Genomic DNA, 20,035 nt, shown 5'->3' with positions numbered 1-20,035 from the left:
TGCTGCATCAGTGTCTTTAGATATTTTTGTCAGATGTTACTATGGAATACTGAAGTATAATTATAAGCATTTCATAAGTGTCAAAGGCACAATTGACAATTACATGAAGTTGATGCAATGAGTCAATATGTGCAGTGTTAATAACGAGTCTCCCTCCCGGATCCGGGATCCTCCTCATCAAAAAAGCTGACTAGCATAGCCCAGCCTAACGCGACAGGGAATATCATATAATATAATCTCATGAAATCACAAGTCCAATACAGCAAATGAAAGATAAACATCTTGTGAATCCAGCCATCATTTCCGATTTTTTAAATGTTTTACAGCGAAAACACAATATGTATTTATATTAGCTCACCACAATACAGTGGCGTGCCGTGGGCCTGGGGCCTGGGGCCTGGGGCCTGGGGCCTGGGGCCTGGGGCCTGGGCCTTCAGTGAGGTACTACACAGTCCCCCCTGAATTAATCCACCTCTTATTACCATCATTATGATGCCATGGCTCTAGACACTATACATTTAGACAGAAACGCAGTATAACCAGGCGTTGCGTCACCTTGAAATTGACAAATTGACATTTTTGGGTAAACAGTGTTTACCCAAAAACATGACACAATCAATGAGTCTTTTCAATATTTCCCTTCACCTTTTCATTGTGCAGCTCCGTTGCCCTGCGCGCTTGTTCGTTGAGCTGTAGATCCACTCCGGTGTCCCCAAAAGTTTTCAAAAGCACCATTGCTTGTAAGTGCCCAGCCGTACTTTGGTGTCTCGTTGCTGCCTTGGTTAGACAACTCAAGTTTGCAAAGCCAGTGTGGCTCCAAACACCAAATCGATCACTTGCAAATAATAGGCATTCCCAGCAGTACAGTTTGCAGTGCTTCTCGGAGCCTGTGAGCCATTGATAGCGCTCGTAGTTGGAACCCCTTTCCCGCCTGTGACAGGCTTTGTAGCGTCGGCGTCGGGCAACCTCTCCTTACAATGTCTAACTTTTCTTGAAAAGTTCGTCTTGAGAATGGCGTTATAATTATATCCTCGACCAAATCGATATCTTCTCCTCCTTCCGCCATTGTGGGTTGAAAAAACAGCTTAGTAGTACGCAAATTAATTCGTTTATCAAATTCAGTTTCCTAGATCTGCATAGACCTGCCCATAGGTACTGCCTCTCAATATTGGTAATCCAATCAAAAGACGTGCACGCACTACGCCTGCTAGCTGGCTCCTGTGTAACACTGGAGCCAGCCAGCAGGCGTACAATAGCCAACTCTAAAGCTGATTGGTTGACACTAAATTTTAATTTCCATTCACTATAAGCTACAAGCGCCCGCACTGTTGATTCTGAAGGCCTGAGGGCTGATTTTAGACCCCTGGCAACACATGATGGCTGAATATGATTGGATAAAAGATCTAACTTAAAGACCAGCCCTCCAAATCTCAACCTGCGGCTGGAAGCAGTGCAACCAAGAGGAAAGCTATGAAATGAAGAGTATAACTCTTACTCTGGGGAATAATTTAATACATACAGTGGGGAGAACAAGTATTTGATACACTGCCGATTTTGCAGGTTTTCCTACTTACAAAGCATGTAGAGGTCTGTAATTTTTATCATAGGTACACTTCAACTGTGAGAGACGGAATCTAAAACAAAAATCCAGAAAATCACATTGTATGATTTTTAAGTAATTCATTTGCATTTTATTGCATGACATAAGTATTTGATCACCTACCAACCAGTAAGAATTCCGGCTCTCACAGACCTGTTAGTTTTTCTTTAAGAAGCCCTCCTGTTCTCCACTCATTACCTGTATTAACTGCACCTGTTTGAACTCGTTACCTGTATAAAAGACACCTGTCCACACACTCAATCAAACAGACTCCAACCTCTCCACAATGGCCAAGACCAGAGAGCTGTGTAAGGACATCAGGGATAAAATTGTAGACCTGCACAAGGCTGGGATGGGCTACAGGACAATAGGCAAGCAGCTTGGTGAGAAGGCAACAACTGTTGGCGCAATTATTAGAAAATAGAAGAAAATAGAAGAAGTTCAAGATGATGGTTATTCACCCTCGATCTGGGGCTCCATGCTAGACCTCACCTCATGGGGCATTAATGATCATGAGGAAGGTGAGGGATCAGCCCAGAACTACACGGCAGGACCTGGTCAATGACCTGAAGAGAGCTGGGACCACAGTCTCAAAGAAAACCATTAGTAACACACTACGCCGTCATGGATTAAAATCCTGCAGCGCACACAAGGTCCCCCTGCTCAAGCAGGCGCATGTCCAGGCCCGTCTGAAGTTTGCCAATGACCATCTGGATGATCCAGAGGAGGAATGGGAGAAGGTCATGTGGTCTGATGATTCAAAAATAGAGCTTTTTGGTCTAAACTCCACTCGCCGTGTTTGGAGGAAGAAGAAGGATGAGTACAACCCCAAGAACACCATCCCAACCGTGAAGCATGGAGGTGGAAACATCATTCTTTGGGGATGCTTTTCTGCAAAGGGGACAGGACGACTGCACCGTATTGAGGGGAGGATGGATGGGGCCATGTATTGCGAGATCTTAGCCAACAACCTCCTTCCCTCAGTAAGAGCATTGATGATGGGTCGTGGCTGGGTCTTCCAGCATGACAACGACCCGAAACACACAGCCAGGGCAACTAAGGAGTGGCTCCGTAAGAAGTATCTCAAGGTCCTGGAGTGGCCTAGCCAGTCTCCAGACCTGAACCCAATAGAAAATCTTGGGAGGGAGCTGAAAGTCCGTATTGCCCAGCGACAGCCCCGAAACCTGAAGGATCTGGAGAAGGTCTGTATGGAGGAGTGGGCCAAAATCCCTGCTGCAGTGTGTGCAAACCTGGTCAAGAACTACAGGAAACGTATGATCTCTGTAATTGCAAACAAAGGATTCTGTACCAAATATTAAGTTCTGCTTTTCTGATGTATCAAATACTTATGTCATGCAATAAAATGCTAATTAATTACTTAAAAATCATACAATGTGATTTTCGGGATTTTTAAAATTAAAATTACAGACCTCTACATGCTTTGTAAGTAGGAAAATCTGCAAAATCGGCAGTGTATCAAATACTTGTTCTCCCCACTGTATTTGTGGGAAAATATATTTAAAAAAAAATTATATTCTGATGATGTTTAGGCCAGCAGAGAAGGCCTTGCTGGCCCTGACGGCCCACCACTGCCACAATAGCCAAACACACAACGCCATGTTTTCACCATGTTTCCACCGCATAGGTAGCTTTCACAAAACCCACAAATAGAGATAAAATTAATCACTAACCTTGAACAACTTCATCAGATGACAGTCTTATAACATCATGTTATACAATACATTTATGTTTTGTTCGAAAATGTGCATATTTGAGGTATAAATCGTAGTTTTACATTGCAGCCACCATCACAAATAGCACCAAAGCAGCCAGAATAATTACAGAGAGCAACGTGAAATACATAAATACTCATCATAAAACATTTATGAAAAATACATGGTGTACAGCAAATGAAAGATAAACATCTTGTGAATCCAGCCAATATTTCCGATTTTTTAAGTGTTTTACAGCGAAAACACAATATATATTTCTATTAGCTCACCACAATAGACAAACACACAACGGCATTTATTCACCGCCAACATAGCTTTCACAAAACCCAGAAATAGAGATAAAATGAATCACTAACCTTTGGACAACTTCATCAGATAACAGTCTTATAACATCATGTTATACAATACATTTATGTTTTGTTCAAAAATGTGCATATTTAGAGCTGCAAATCGTGGTTTTACATTGTGAATACGTAGCCACAATACACCAAAATGTCCGGATATATTTTGGACAGTCACCTAATCTAACCAAAGAACTCATCATAAACTTTACTAAAAAATACATGTCGTACAGCAAATGAAAGATACACTGGTTCTTAATGCAACCGCTGTGTTCGATTTTTTAAAATAACTTTAGTACAACATACAGCATGCAGTATTTTGAGACAGTGCCCTACAATTCTCTGCCTTGTTGGAGCCAACATAAAACACAAAAATACGAAATAACATCATAAATATTCTCTTACCTTTGTTGATCTTCCATCAGAATGTTGTGCAATGAGTCCTAGTTCCAGAATAAATCGTTGTTTGGTTTTAGAATGTCCATTTCTCCTGTCGAATTAGCAACTTTGGCTAGCATTGTGGCGCGAACATGGCCATTAACTCTTGGCGCCTGGAACGAAAAATTCCAAAATTCCCAATAGACGTCGAATAAACTGGTCAAACTCGGTTGAAAATCCTACTTTATGATGTTTTTCTCATATATATCCAATAAAATCAGAGCCGGAACATTTCGTCGTGTATACGTAACGCATTTCAGAAGACAATGTGGAGTTCCCCTGTGCGCCGTTGAAAACTGACAAAAGAGCGGACCTGTCACTCCAAAAGCTCTCATTCGGCCTCACATCAAGCTAGACACCCCATTCAACCTTCTACTGCCTGTTGACATCTAGTGGAAGGCGTATGACGTGCATACAGATCCATAAATATAAGCCAGTTGAATAGGCAGGCCCTGACACAGAGCCTCATTTACAGAATTTTCACTTCCTGTTTGGAAGTTTGCTGCCAAATGAGTTCTGTTTTACTCACAGATATAATTCAAACAGTTTTAGAAACGTCAGAGTGTTTTCTATCCAATAGTAATAATAATATGCATATTGTATGATCTAGAACAGAGTACGAGGCAGTTTAATTTGGGCCCGATTTTTTCCCAAAGTGGAAATGGCGCCCCCTATTAAGAAAAGGTTAACCCTTCTTTTTCAAGACCTCTGCAATCCGCCCTGGCATGCTGTCAATTAACTTCTGGGCCACATCCTGAGATGGCAGCACATTCTTGCATAATCAATGCTTGGAGTTTGTTAGAATTTGTGAGTTTTTGTTTGTCCACCCGCCTCTTCAGGATTGACCACAAGTTCTCAATGGGATTAAGGTCTGGGGAGTTTCCTGGCCATGGACCCAAAATATCGATGTTTTGTTCAGCGAGCCACTTAGTTATCAATTTTGCCTTATGGCAAGGTGCTCCATCATGCTGGAAAAGGCATTGTTCGTCACCAAACTGTTCCTGTATGGTTGGGAGAAGTTGCTCTCAGAGGATGTGTAGGTACCATTCTTTATTCATGGCTGTGTTCTTAGGCAAAATTGTGAGTGAGGCACCTCCCTTGGCTGAGAAGCAACCCCACACATGAATGGTCTCAGGATGCTTTACTGTTGGCATGACACAGGACTGATGGTAGCGCTCACCTTGTCTTCTCAGGACAAGCTTTTTTCCGGATGCCCCAAACAATCGGAAAGGGGATTCGTCAGAGAAAATGACTTTACCCCAGTCCTCAGAAGACCAATCCTTGTACCTTTTGCAGAATATCAGTCTGTGCCTGGTGTTTTTCATAGAGAGAAGTGGCTTCTTTGCTGCCCTCCTTGACACCAGGCCATCCTCCAAAAGTCTTCGCCTCACTGTGTGTGTAGATGCACTCACACCTGCCTGCTGCCATTCCTGAGCAAGCTCTGTACTGGTGGTGCCCCGATCCCGCAGCTGAATCAACTTTAGGATACGGTCCGGGCACATGCTGGACTTTCTTGGGCGCCCTGAAGCCTTCTTCACACCAATTGAACCGCTCTCCTTGAAGTTCTTGATGGTCCAATAAATGGTTGGTTTAGGTGCAATCTTACTGGCAGCAATATCCTTGCCTGTGAAGCCCTTTTCGTTCAAAGCAATGATGGGATTCCGTTCAATTGCATGACAAAGAGGGACTTTGCAATTAATTGCAATTCATCTGATCACTCTTCATAACATTCTGGAGTATATGCAAACTGCCATCATACAAACTGAGGCAGCAGACTTTGTGAAAATTAATATTTGTGTCATTCTCAAAGCTTTTGGCCAAGACTGTACAGGCAATCAAGAGCTGTGAAGTCAAATAGTAAGTTACACAGAGACAGATGAAGCAGCTATCTGCACTAAATTGATTTCTAAACTAAATGTTTGATAATTGTTGTTGTATGCGTTGTCTTAAAAAATCCCTGGACTATGATTCATCTCCATTCAAAGAAATAGAGTCAGACTCTGGAACCCAGAGGTATGCAATCCAACTCATCAATGTTCCTGAAATCCCAGTCTTCATTGTAGATTTAACAAGTCAGAATCTGGCCTACTTCCAGGCTATTTTTCTACTTCTTCCAGGCTAACCGACTCTATAAATATCTACGTCTCCAGGACCAACAGAATCTAATGGAACCCGCTACAGGTGTAGGGCGGGCCAGTCCCTGAAGGGACTCTTATCAACTCTACGTAAGAGGGTTTGTCTTCTCAAGAATTCAGCATTCTCCGTGTTGCTCTTGCCATTCCCCATTTTCTCACATCTCTGTGAAGCAGTAGGTTTTTATTGTGAAAACATCCTGTAGGTCTGCTATCTGATTGGAAGTTGACCAATAGGATTACTGTTGAGTTAACAACTCAGATTTAAATATAAACATATTCAAAGGGTTATAAAAAGGGACTTAGCTTCATTGTGTCTTTCTCTTTGTTCCTGACCTGCGTTGGTGAGATATACTCGCCCTCTGTCTCTCGCCACCCCAGAAACACCTGGGGCGTGGCTTTTCAGGCTATAATGTCTCTCTCTCTCTCAGTCTCCCTCTCCCATGAGCTATGGCACAAGCAATGGATTCTTTGTCTCGTTCTCTCCCTCTCTGATCATGCCTTGAATAATGCCTTGTAATATTAGTAATGCCTTGTAACTTAAAGGGATACGTTAGGATTTTGGCAATGAGGCCCTGTATCTATACTGAACAAAAATATAAACCTCAACATGCAACAATTTCAAAAATGTTACTGAGTTACAGTTCATAGAAGGAAATCAGTCAATTTAAATAAATTAACTATGCCCCAATCTAGGGATTTCACATGACATGCTGGTCACAGATACAGTGGCTTGCGAAAGTATTCACCCCCCTTGGCATTTCTCCTATTTTGTTGCCTTACAACCTGGAATTAAAATAGATTTTTTGGGGGTTTGTATCATTTGATTTACAAAACATGCCTACCACTTTGAAGATGCAAAATATTTTTTAATTGTGAAACAAACAAGAAATAACACAAAAAACTGAAAACTTGAGCGTGCATAACTATTCACCCCCCCCCCCAAAGCAATACTTTGTAGTCACCTTTTGCAGCAATTACAGCTGCAAGTCTCTTGGGGTATGTCTCTATAAGCTTGGCACATCTAGCCACTGGAATTTTTGCCCATTCTTCAAGGCAAAACTGCTCCAGCACCTTCAAGTTGGATGGGTTCTGCTGGTGTACAGCAATCTTTAAGTCATACTACAGATTCTCAATTGGATGGAGGTCTGGGATTTGATTAGGCCATTCCAAGACATTTAAATGTTTCCCCTTAAACCACTCAAGTGTTGCTTTAGCAGTATGCTTAGGGTCATTGTCCTGCTGGAAGGTGAACCTCCGTCCCAGTCTCAAATCTTTGGAAGACTGAAACAGGGTTCCCTCAAGAATTTCTCTGTTTTTAGCTCCATCCATCATTTCTTCAATTCTGACCAGTTTTCCAGTCCCTGCCGATGAAAAACATCCCCACAGCATGATGCTGCCACCACCACGCTTCACTGTGGGGATGTTGTTCTCGGGGTGATCTGAGGTGTTGGGTTTGCACCATACATAATGTTTTCCTTGATGGTCATAAAGCAAAATTTTAGTCTCATCTGACCAGAGTCTCCCACATGCCTTTTGGTGAACACCAAACATGTTTTCTTATTTTTTTCTTTAAGAAATTGCTTTTTTCTGGCCACTCTTCCGTAAAGTCCAGCTCTATTGAGTGTACGGCTTAAAGTGGTCCTATGGACAGCTACTCTCCGTTGTGGAGCTTTGCAGCTCCTTCAGGGTTATCTTTGGTCTCCTTGTTGCCTCTCTGATTAATGCCCTCCTTGCCTGGTCCGTGAGTTTTGGTGGGCGGCCCTATCTTGGCAGGTTTGTTGTGGTGCCATGTTCTTTCCATTTTTTAATAATAATATAATAATAATATAATATAATAAAAGTTTCTGATATTTTTGTATAACCCAACCCTGATCTGTACTTCTCCACAACTTTGTCCCTGACCTGTTTGGCGAGCTCCTTGGTCTTCATGGTGCCACTTGCTTGGTGGTCACCCTTGCTTAGTGGTGTTGCAGACTCTGGGGCCTTTCAGAACAGGTGTATATATACTGAGATCATGTGACACTTATATTGCACACAGGTGGACTTTATTTAACTAATTATGTGACTTCTAAGGTAATTGGTTGAACCAGATCTTATTTAGGGGCTTCATAGCAAAGGGGGTGAATACATATGCACGTACCACTATTCCGTTTCTTATTTTTTAGAATTTTTTGATAAAAGTAATTTTTTTCATTTCATTTCACCAATTTGGACTATTTTCTGTATATCCATTTCATGAAATCCAAATCCAAATCCAGTTAAATTACAGGTTGTAATGCAACAAATACGAAAAACGTCAAGGGGGATGAATACTTTTGCAAGGCACTGTACCTTTAAAAAAAAGGTAGGGGCGTGAATCAGAAAACCAGTCAGTATCTGGAGTGACCACCATTTCCCTCATGCAGCTCAACACAAGATATTCTACTAAATGACTCAAATGTAAATATGTCTGATATAAATAAGCCTTGCAGCTGTTTTTGTTGCTGCTGTTTAGACAATAATTAATGTTGAGCTCCATCTGTAGACTTACCACCTTCGGTCATTTCTATCTATAAATTCTACTAAACTCTGCTTATCCTTCAGACCTGACAGACACACTGGGAGACATTGCAGGAGAGATGTCTGGCGAGAGTGATGACAAATCTAAGGACAACAGCGCCGCAGACCAAGTTCTGTCGTTTGGGAAAAGTCTCTTCGGCTGAGTCAGACTTTGAAGCGGTTTCTCTTCCTCTCACTGTCAGTCAATCTGTCAGACCTCTGGTTATAGCCTATGTAGAATATATTCTTTTACCGTCAATCTATTACGGTCACTACATTACATTGTGTAATGTTAATGTTATGTATTATATTTGAAAAGTAAATAAAAACGTTTATTCCAAAAGTGTTGAGTAGGTAATGTTGGATGAAATAGGTACAGTGGGGATTATGCAACCAATACCTAGCTATTGATATACAAAGTAAGCAGAATTTACCTCAATGGAAAAATCTTTACATACTCCATGGGGAATCATGGTTTCTGGTTTGAATCAATGAATATATTCAATAAAACAATTGAGCATTTTAAAGTTTAATTCTGTATCAACGAAAAGGCAGTACAAATTCTCTTACATAGAATCCCAAAGCAGTCAATCAAGGCCGTTCTCACATATTCCCTCCCATCTCCCCTTCCAGTAGCCTTCAGCACAGAAACCAATTCCGATTTTGGCTCAAATTCTGAGGCAAGACAAAGCGTTCAGGTTTAGAACTGAGGCAAAGGCATCGAAAAGGTGAACAGAACAATCTTCTGGAATTCAGCGTTTTAGTGTTGTGCCAACCTACTTACAAACATATAATAAGTCTGCTTTGTAATAAATGTATTTTATGATATCATCTTGAATAGTGTAGAAGCCCACGTTGTGCACTGCTTGATAAGTGCACCGAAGTCTTATTGGGAGACTTTAAAGAGAATGAACATTCTGGTGTAGGTAAGAAAACTTTCTCCATTTAGGTAAACATTTGCTCCATTTCACCACAGGAGACACCGGTGCAATTAAGGCTTTAAGTGTGTACCTGATATGCTCTACATTCTATTATATTGACTAACTTACTCAAATCTGTCTGTAGATCCATAACAGATACTGAAAAAGCACAACACTGATTCATAAAAGCAGTATCCCGTGAAAGCTGTAGACCAGAATATTTGGTGTTTACTGGCATAAGAATATAGTAACAGGAATAAATGGGTTGGAGTCCATAGAATGACTGAGAAAATAAATGAGGTTCCTACAGTAAGGAACAAAAATGACCATAGACACAGTAGCATCATAGAACAGCCCTACTGTATTTAAGGCAAGCTAGAACATGGGTTCTCTTGAAGACATGAGAACGCAAAAGAATGTGCGTATTGCTTTGCTGGTTATACATATACAACGAGTAAAGCTAATGGTCATGTGTAAAATGTAAACACTTGATATGTTGTGTGATTGTTGTATGGAGACGGGGGGGCCTGGGTCTGCTCGGGTGGACGGACAGACAGACGGAGGCGGGCGGGGTGGTGAGGAGCCGCCTATGTGAAGGTAACACCAGCCTCGTTGTACACCTTGAAGACCTTCTCGATGGCGTTGACGTACGCTGCCGTCCTCAGGTCAAGGCCCAGGTTGTACTTGTTAGCGGTGCGCATGATTTGCTAAAGGGGGAGAGAAAACAAAGAATATAAACTCAACCAAGATATTCATCTCTCTGTCCCTTCAAGTAATCATTATTGTCCCCTCCTCCATTTCTTACCTACAGCAATACACCACTATTGTTCCATTATCAATGCAGTGATCCATTTCAGCAGGATAATAAAGCATCTCTATGTGTACTTTTAAAGAAATAACCCCCAGGGAGCAATAACCAAGTAACAAAGCAGCAGACTCTCATGCAGTATGTCTGCACAGAGTATTACATTTCCTGGGAGGTGGTACAGGCAACCCCATATGATGCAGGGGGATGTCATTCCACAAAGGCTGGATCCTCAGTCAGACGTGACATTAAATTCATCAGTGTTTGTGGGATAGATAGTGTGTTAATGGTAAAGGGGAGCAGGGTAACGGTCTGAATCTTCATCTTATCTCTGCTCTCTCTGGCATCAGTGCTGGGCCTTAGCAATGATGAGAGACTAACAAAGCCCTGGCTGCTCCAGTTACCACTGCTCGCACGCACAGCAAACCGGTGAGAGAGGATGTGGGTGTGGATGTGGGGTGTGTGTGTGTGTGTGTGTGTACCATGTTCGAGAGTGATTTATTTTATGAGCTTGAATGGGGGGAAAAAAGTAAATGGTGGCAAGATAGCAGTGAAAAGGCAATATGAGCTTAGTGCTGTTTGGGTAATGAGATGTGTAAAACAGAAATGGAGCTTGTCACTGGACCGTTGAAGCATGACTTCAACTTTCAAGACTTCATTTCCCCGAACAGGAGTAATGGGATGCCTCAGGACCTTGTGTTGGATTAACACAGCATTTCCTTTGAATAAAACCCCTGTCCCTGGACCTGTGAGGAACCATTTAGCCCAGATAATCACGTTTAAGCAATCAGCCTCTTACCCTGGCAGACCTCTCCATGGTGTAGGCCAGTCCTGAGTGCACAATGTCCTTCTCTGAAGCTCCCTGGAACCAAACAGAGAAAAATACATTGAAAATAGGGCTCAGAGCTCACATTTAGCACACTAAACTAAACCCTTACTCATCTCTGGAGAAATGCAGCTTAACTGTGATATACAGAGTTCCAAACTGCATCTGGAAGAAACGTCGGCACAACAGCTGTTTGTCGGGAGATTCATGAAATGGGTTTCCATGGCCGAACAGCCGCACACAAGCCAAAGGTTACCATGCGCAATGCCAAGCGTCGGCTCGAGTGATGTAGAGCTCACCGCCGTGATTCTGGAATGAGATGTTTGACCAGCAGGTGTCCATATACTTTTGGTCATGTAGTGCTACATTTTGGCCATGTAGAGTGTTGCAACCAAGGACAGACGATTTTTTACGCGCTACGCACTTCAGCAGCCCCGTTCTGTGAGCTTGTCTAGCTTTCCACTTTGCGGTTGAGCCGGTTGCTCCTGGACGTTTCCACTTCACAATAACAGCACTTACTGTTGACCGGGGTAGCTCTAGCAGGGCAGAATTTTGACAAAATGACTTGTTGGAAAGGTGCCACATTGAAAGTCACAGAGCTCTTCAGGAAGGCCATTCTACAGCCAATGTTTGTCTATGGAGATTGCATGGCTGTGTGCTCAACTTTATACACCTGCCATCAACGAGTGTGACTGAAATAGCCGAATCCACTAATTTGAACGGGTGTCCACATACCTTTGTATATATAGTGTATATTATATCTTAATAAAATATTAGGGGTATTGTTTGACTGAAGGGAGACTAATCCAGGATCATAGAAAGGCCGGTGTGGGGAGGGTTGTACTCACAGCGATCCTGGCCTGGAACTCAGAGGTAGGGACCACAGGGATGGCTCCTCCATGCTTCCCAAACTTCCTCTCCAGACTCTCCTGGACGGACACTGAGGGAGACCACAGACAGTTCATATGTATATGACTAGATGATGTATATTATGTTGTAGTGAATATGGATATGAATCTGACTAAATCCTCATTGAACCATCATGAAGGATACAGCTCATAAATCTTCACTTTTAGGTCATTTTAAAGTTAGTTCACCTGCATTAATAATCTGGTATAAATGTTCTCTTTCTACAAAAACGTTATGGGTTGGGCAATTCACAGCCGTATCTATTCTGAGCTCTTTTCCATGTCTCCATCACTGCCCAGTCTTGCCACTCTCGTGGGACTGGGGAATGGCTTCAGCTTCTGAATTATTCAGAAACCATCCCACTCGGCGACCAGCCTAACCCCAGCTCAATCCCCCGCTGCAATGTACTGAAAACCGAATCTACATACATGTTCTGAGGGGCTTTTGTGTGAAAATGCATGTACACAATATCAGACTGCCTCATTGACTGATGCTGCTGATAGACCGGAAAGAGAGAAAGAGGGTGAGTGAGTGTTAGACATGGCCTGCAGACAGTCAGCATCCACCTCTTCCTGGAAACCCTACATAAAGTAACTGCCAATAATGTTCTCGCTCACCAGGGACGGAGGGGGGACTGTACTGTGCGTGCTGTGCATGTGTGTGTGTGTGTGTGTGTCTGCGTGCCTACTCTGCAGTCCAATACATTTTTCTATATGTGCAACATGAGTCACAGCTGTAAAAAAACAACATTGTGTTTAATCAGCCTCGGGTTTGACATTTCTAATATTTCTCATTCCCATTCTAACAAATCTCCCCGTTGACACGGGGAAGTAATTAAAGATTTACACTTTAGTATAATACAAGATCAACAACATCCATCTTTGTGACATAACAGAGAGCAGGCTGAACTTAGTAGGAGTGAGTGCTTCCCTACAGGTAGAGAAATGTCAGACTTACTGAGCAGGTGGTAGTTGGAGTCCCTCTCGTACTTGAAGGTCAGTCTACCATAGCTGACATGGTTCAGGTTCTTCAGCCACTCAAAGTAGGAGACAGTCACTCCACCAGCATTCAGGTACATGTCCTGAATAAACAAGAGAGGGTAAACGTTTACAGACACCAACATTACAGCTATGATGTAACATACAGGCAATCAAGAGCTGTGAAGTCAAAGAGTAAGTTACACAGAGATAGATGAAGCAGCTATCTGCACTAAATTGATTTCTAAACAAAATGTATGATAATTGTTGTTGTATGCATTGTCTTAAAATATCCCTGGAATATGATTAATCTCCATTCAAAAAAGTAGAGTCAGACTCTGGAACCCAGAGGTATGCAATCCAACTCATCAATGTTCCTGAAATCCCAGTCTTCATTGTAGATTTAACAAGTCCGAATCTGGCCTACTTCAAGGCTATTTTTCTGTTGTTGATCTTGGTCTGTGAAACCGACTCTATAAATATCTACGTCTCCAGGACCAACAGAATCTAATGGAACCCGCTACAGGTGTAGGGCGGGCCAGCCCCTGAAGGGACTCTTATCAACTCTACGTAAGAGGGTTTGTCTTCTCAAGAATTCAGCATTCTCCGTGTTGCTCTTGCCATTCCCCATTTTCTCACATCTCTGTGAAGCAGTAGGTTTTTATTGTGAAAACATCCTGTAGGTCTGCTATCTGATTGGAAGTTGACCAATAGGATTACTGTTGAGTTAACAACTCAGATTTAAAGATAAACATGTTCAAAGGGTTATAAAAAGGGACTTAGCTTCATTGTGTCTTTCTCTTTGTTCCTGACCTGCGTTGGTGAGATATACTCGCCCTCTGTCTCTCGCCACCCCAGAAACACCTGGGGCGTGGCTTTTCAGGCTATGACGTCTCTCTCTGTCTCCCTCTCCCATGAGCTAAGGCACAAGCAATGGATTCTTTGTCTCGTTCTCTCCCTGTCTGATCATGCCTTGAATAATGCTTTGTAATATTACGAACGCCTTGTAACTTAAAAGGGATATGTTGGGATTTTGGCAATGAGGCCCTGTATCTACACCACCGTTCAAAAGTTTGGGGTCACTTAGAAATGTCCTTGTTTTTGAAAGAAAAGCACATGTTTAGTCCATTAAAATAACATCGAATTGATCAGAAATACAGTGCAGACATTGTTAATGTTGTAAATGACTATTGTAGCTGGAAATGGCTGATTTTGTATGGAATATCTACATAGGCGTACAGAGGCCCATTATCAGCAACCATCACTCCTGTGTTCCAATGGCACATTGTGTTAGCTAATCCAAGTTTATCATTTTAAGAACGCTAATTGATCATTAGAAAACCCTTTTGCAATTATGTTAGCACAGCTGAAAACTGGGTATCTACTAGCATGCTAGCAGATACCCATAGACCTCCAGTCATTGCGCTAACGCTAGTTAGCAATTGCATTAGAGCTAGTTAGCAACTTCCTTCAAACTGCTCGCACATGGTATCCACGAGTTCATCTGACTCTGGGGAAGTAGACAAAGGGCCTCATTGCCAAAATCCCCAAGTATCCCTTTAAACATTGTATGTGAATTCATGAATTTTACAATGTAAATAAATCAATTAGCCTTTAGAATTCCATTCTCAGACATTTCTAATACTTTAACTCAACTACAGTCTCCTTGCACATTGCTAAATCATCTTTATGGAGTCAGAGAATTAACTAAATAGAATTTGTTAGCATACACACTACATAGTCTTATTACGGGTTGCATGTGAGGTAGAAATAATATACAAACATGATAAATATTTCCCCAACTACACAAGTGGATAAATGGATAAATAATGAATATGCAGTCGGAAATATGAATGCAGCCTCTCACCGGAATCACCATGATATTCCTCTCCAGGAAGATCTTGTCAGCGTCCGGAGTGGTGGGGCCGTTGGCTCCCTCAGCAACGATCTGGAACAAACAAAGAGGATTTAAATACAATCTACATACAGAATCCAGCTCTCCACAAATGTGTTTTTACTGTTAGTGATGATTGTGTACGTTTTACATAACTTACATAAACATTACTAAACACCCCCGATTAGCCTGCTCGGTCAAACTGACTGGAACAAACACATTCATGTGGAATCGTTGCACATCGCGCAATGCTGGTCTGACCTTGGCTTTGATTTTGTGGGCATTGTTCCTGGTCAGCTGCTTCTCGCTGGCGGCGGGGATCAGGATGTCACAGTCGGCCTCCAGGATGCTGCCATTGTACGGTGTGGAGTCGGGGAAGCCCACGATGGTGCCGTGTTGCTGGTGAGAAGGAGGAGAGACGAAAGAGAATGAGACACAGAGAGAGATAAAGTAGACAGACACAGTACCAAAGTGTATCACTAGTCATGCGTCTCTCAAACGGCTGTATGGCTGTGGGGGACTTTCAGAGTGTAGGGACACTGTACGTCCCCTAGGTGGTAGCCTTAGACGGTACGTTCCACTGTGCTCTCCACAAGGACAGGGAACAGCCAGAGGTCGGTCGACCTGCAGGTTATTGACCGTGGCTATGAGTTGTGTACTGACCAGCTTGTAGTCCTCCAGCTCCTTGGGGTCGATGCCATTGGGGTTCCAGATGCTTCCATCCATCTCTCCAACGCCAACACACTTGGCCCCGATACGGTGCAGGTAACGCATGGAGTGCATGCCCACGTTACCGAACCCCTGGGAGAATAGGAAGAAGAATGACACGCTTCAGAATAAAGTGTAGAAAATAGGCCCCCCCAAAAAAAGGTTCCAACCTGGGTGCCCTGTGGAAGATAATTAATGCGTTGCTAAGCCTGTTCCGCTTGTATGTACCAAATGTCCATTTACGTTTATGTTCTTGTTCATGAGAAACATGCTCGGTTGGCACAGTAAACATGTCATGTAGCGTCTTCTGGTCCAATGAGTTTATTGTTCGCTAATGCTAATGAGGACACAGTAATCAGTAGATATTGTAATTAGCAGTAGCAATGTGTTCTACTGTAGGAGGGAGGACAGTCCTCTACACATCCAAATGGAACACCTTGCTAACGAGTAGAACACATATATACAGTAGAACACATATATATTCCAATAATCCGGAACATATTCATACATCACTCAGATATCGATTATTTATGACATGAGGAAAGTAGGCAGCTCCACTACTGCAGCGGCCAATCGAAAGACACCAGTCAGCAACCTAGATTACTGACGGCACTTACTCCCCCCGGTCTTTCCAGGCGAGCAGAAACCTGCTGGTTAGGTATGGATTTTAAGGGATAAGGATGCGTTAGATTACAGACACATTTTTAAAAAAGGCATCTGGACCGAATTAAATCTTGCCTCTAAGATGTTTTCCTTAATGACATTTCCCATAATTACATTAGAAGACTGCAGAACAGAGGAATTGATTCTCTGGCCAATTTTGCACTGAATCGCGTACAACTGATATCTTGTCAACATGAGGGGGGGGGGGAATCTATATGTTGAACATAAAGGCTTAGTGCTTGGTCTCAGTGCCAAAAGGTACAGTCATTCTGTAGACATATAAGCAGTGCTGCAGTAGATGCATACCTTGCATTAAGCAGCGCTGCCGTATCAGAAGACACCGTAAGGTGCAGAGTCAAACCTCTTATTGCTTTGAAACCTGATGAGACGCTTAATAAAATGCCATTCCTAATCAATAAAGTGCCGTGTCTGTGTACCTGGATGACAAAGGTCTTGTCGGTGAAGCCGGGGCTGAGGCCCAACTGGCTCATGTAGGCCGTCTCGTTGATGAAGTTCTCGATGCCGTGGAATACTCCACGCCCGGTGGCTGAGATCCTGCCGTGGATGCCCCCCTGGCTGATGGGCTTACCAGTCACACAGGCATGGGCGTTGATGTCCTGGACACAGAGGAGAGGAGCGTGTGGTAAGTTAGCGGTGGAATTAGCAACTTCACCAAAGAAAACTAATTCAGCAGGCGGCCATTTTATTATACATATTTTGTCAACCTTGTATTAGGTACTCTGGACAGTGTAGACAACATATGTTGGGATCTATTAAAGACAAATCTTTCAAGGGGCAAAGATAAGGATCTAGCGAGACACCACTGAATAAATATTTGACTCCGAAACAAATCTAATTAGAAATCTGCAGTCGATGACTATGCCCCAAAAAAAATTCATAATCACAACGTGCCCTCTTCTCGGTTTTCTTCAAGAAGTTAAATCCGCTTCGTGTTTCGTTTCCTTGCCACGATACTAACAAATATCGCAATACTGGTATCGTCCTGGCCCTGACGGGCACAGCACAGTCCTCAAACTGTGATAAGCCTAATCCTAGACAGCACAAGAGCACACGTTTCTTCATAGTGCTGTTTTTAGACTGAGACCAACATCTATGACCAGGCTATAGGGTAGAAGTTGTAGTGCACAGTTGAAATGCGTTACCTTTTGGAGTGCTCCCTGACCTCTTCCCTGGTAATCAACAAAACATATATGATAATGTAACACAGCAAGAGACTGGTTGAGCTTCGTCTTTCGAAAAATGCTGTCATTAGAACTGGAACAGTAGCCTTATGACAAGAAAATAATGGTAGAAGTGTCAACTTATGGAAAGTCAAAGCACTTCCTCTACCGCCAGGGCGGTTGGAAATGGATCTCAGAATACTGTCTGGAGCCAAGGAGCGGGAGTTACGAGGCCAGCAGAACTTCCTGTAAAAACTCTAATCAGCAAAAGGGATAGGGATAAAACAGTGACATAGTGGAGTTGTTTACTCAGCAAAGACAATAGGGATGGCTAGTGTGAAAACAGAATAATCACAACTTAGCATTTGACCTCTAGCTATCGTACACAGATAAGCTCAGCTTTGTGGTCTGCGGTTGTGTAACAATCGCTTCGTTATCAGGTTGATAAGACATGAACAGATTCATGGTGATAAAATATGCAAAGCAGAGGAACACCTGAGAAAGTTATGTATATACTAGCCAAAATAAAGCAAACACTTGAGTAAGTGAGGGATACAAAGTATATTGAATGCAAGTTATTCCACATAAGTGTGGTTCTTGAGTTAATTAGGCAGTTAACATCCCATCATGCTTAGGGTCAGGTATAAAAATGGCCAGTTGCTAGAAGAGGAGATCTCGGTGACTTTGAAAGGGGGTCTCAAGGGAGCATAGGTGGTTTAATGGGTGTGTCTCAGTCACCAGAGCTCAATCCAATTGAACACCGATGGAAGATTCTGGAGCGGTGCCCGAGACAGCGTTTTCCACCATCAACAAAACACCAAATTATGGAATTTCTTGTGGAAGAACGGTGTTGCATCCCTTCCAGACAGAATCTATGCCAAGGCGCATTGAAGCTGCTCTGACGGCTCGCGGTGGACCAACGCCCCAATAAGACACTTTTATGTTGCCATTTTTCTGTATTTTGGCAGTTACCTGTATACGTATGTCATCCTCCTTCATTTCAGTGGTTTAGAGTAATTGTTAAAAGCCATTTAACTTAGTTGATAGGAAGTGCTGGGGAAAACTCAATGTCTATTGTTGGAGAGGGCAGTGAGTTTATACAGGGAACACGTACATGGTGGCCCATGGTGTTGGCATAGGTGTCAGCGATCCAGGACATCTCCCTCTCTCCAGTGCCCATGTCAGGGGCAGGGACATCAATGCCAGGTCCTGACAGGAGAAAGACAAAATAATTTTAAAGTAAACTTATAGGATAACTAAAATGGCTTCCGTAAAGAAGAAACAACCAATACACCAACAAACCCATACTGAAACATGCAGACCCAATTAAATATATTGCTGTGAAACAATAGAGGCACTCATGGCCCACTTTGAATCTATGGCAGTGTACGGAAGACACAGTGCCAGAAGGTATGGTTGCCATGCAGGGTTACACACTTATACACCCATTAAGCACACACACTACCGTTCAAAAGTTTGGAGTCACTTAGAAATGTCTTTGTTTTTGTCCATTAAAACACCATCAAATTGATCAGAAATGCAGTGTAGACATTGTTAATGTTGTAAATGACTATTGTAGCTGGAAACGGACGATTTTAAATGGAATATCTACATAGGCGTACACAGGCCCATTATCAGCAACCATCACTCCTGTGTTCCAATGGCACATTGTGTTAGCTAATCCAAGTTCATCATTTTAAAAGGCTAATTGATCATTAGAAAACCCTTTTGCAATTATGTTAGCACAGCTGAAAACTGTTGTTCTGATTAAAGAAGCAATAAAACTGGCCTTCTTTAGACCAATTGAGTGTCTGGAGCATCCGCATTTGTGATTTCGATTACAGGCTCAAAATGGCCAGAAACAAAGGACTTTCTTCTGAAACTCGTCAGTCTATTCTTATTCTGAGAAATGAAAGAGGAGTGGGAGGTCCCTGTGCACAACTGAGCAAGAGGACAAATACATTAGTGTGTCTAGTTTGAGAAACAGATGCCTCACAAGTCCTCAACTGGCAGCTTCATTAAATAGTACCAGCAAAACACCATTCTCAACGTCAACAGTGAAGAGGCGACACGGGGATGCTGACCTTCTAGGCCGAGTTGCAAAGAAAAAGCCATATCTCAGACTGGCCAATAAAAAGAAAAGATTAAGATGGGCAAAAGAACACAGACACTGGACAGAGGAACTATGCCTAGAAGGCCAGCATCCCGGAGTCACCTCTTCACTGTTGACGTTGAGAATGGTGTTTTGCGGGTACTATTTAATGAAGCTGCCAGTTGAGGACTTGTGAGGCATCGGTTTCTCAAAGTAGACACTCTAATGTACTTGTCCTCTTGCTCATTTGTGCACCGGGGCCTCCCACTCTTCTT

At 42.6% G+C, this 20,035-nt stretch overlaps 1 protein-coding gene and 1 long non-coding RNA gene across 4 annotated transcripts in view; one reads left to right on the top strand and one right to left on the bottom strand.

The window, feature by feature from the left end:
• The window catches only part of LOC139570782 (glutamate dehydrogenase, mitochondrial-like), a 41,685-nt gene that overhangs the window by 10,043 nt on the left and 11,607 nt on the right, over window positions 1-20,035 (bottom strand). For 2 of the 3 annotated variants that reach the window (XM_071392944.1, XM_071392946.1), the window contains exons 5-9: window positions 18,783-18,877; window positions 16,925-17,104; window positions 15,780-15,917; window positions 15,378-15,515; window positions 15,090-15,170 (exon numbers count right to left, since the gene is read on the bottom strand). In XM_071392944.1, the coding sequence (XP_071249045.1) occupies window positions 15,090-15,170; window positions 15,378-15,515; window positions 15,780-15,917; window positions 16,925-17,104; window positions 18,783-18,877 (632 nt within the window). Of the gene's footprint in view, window positions 1-9,298; window positions 10,413-11,309; window positions 11,373-12,184; window positions 12,277-13,202; window positions 13,327-15,089; window positions 15,171-15,377; window positions 15,516-15,779; window positions 15,918-16,924; window positions 17,105-18,782; window positions 18,878-20,035 lie in introns of those variants that run through there. The other variant, XM_071392943.1, reaches the window with a different exon arrangement.
• On the top strand, window positions 8,473-9,385 carry LOC139570783 (uncharacterized). The gene is made up of 2 exons (XR_011674166.1): window positions 8,473-8,686; window positions 8,831-9,385. It is a non-coding gene; the product is annotated as an uncharacterized lncRNA (long non-coding RNA).

This window comes from Salvelinus alpinus, chromosome 3 (genome assembly GCF_045679555.1).
Source record: "Salvelinus alpinus chromosome 3, SLU_Salpinus.1, whole genome shotgun sequence".
Classification (NCBI taxonomy): Eukaryota; Metazoa; Chordata; class Actinopteri; order Salmoniformes; family Salmonidae; genus Salvelinus; species Salvelinus alpinus.
The sequence above is the reverse complement of the archived record's forward strand: the minus strand, read 5'-3'. Positions and strand labels throughout refer to the sequence as shown.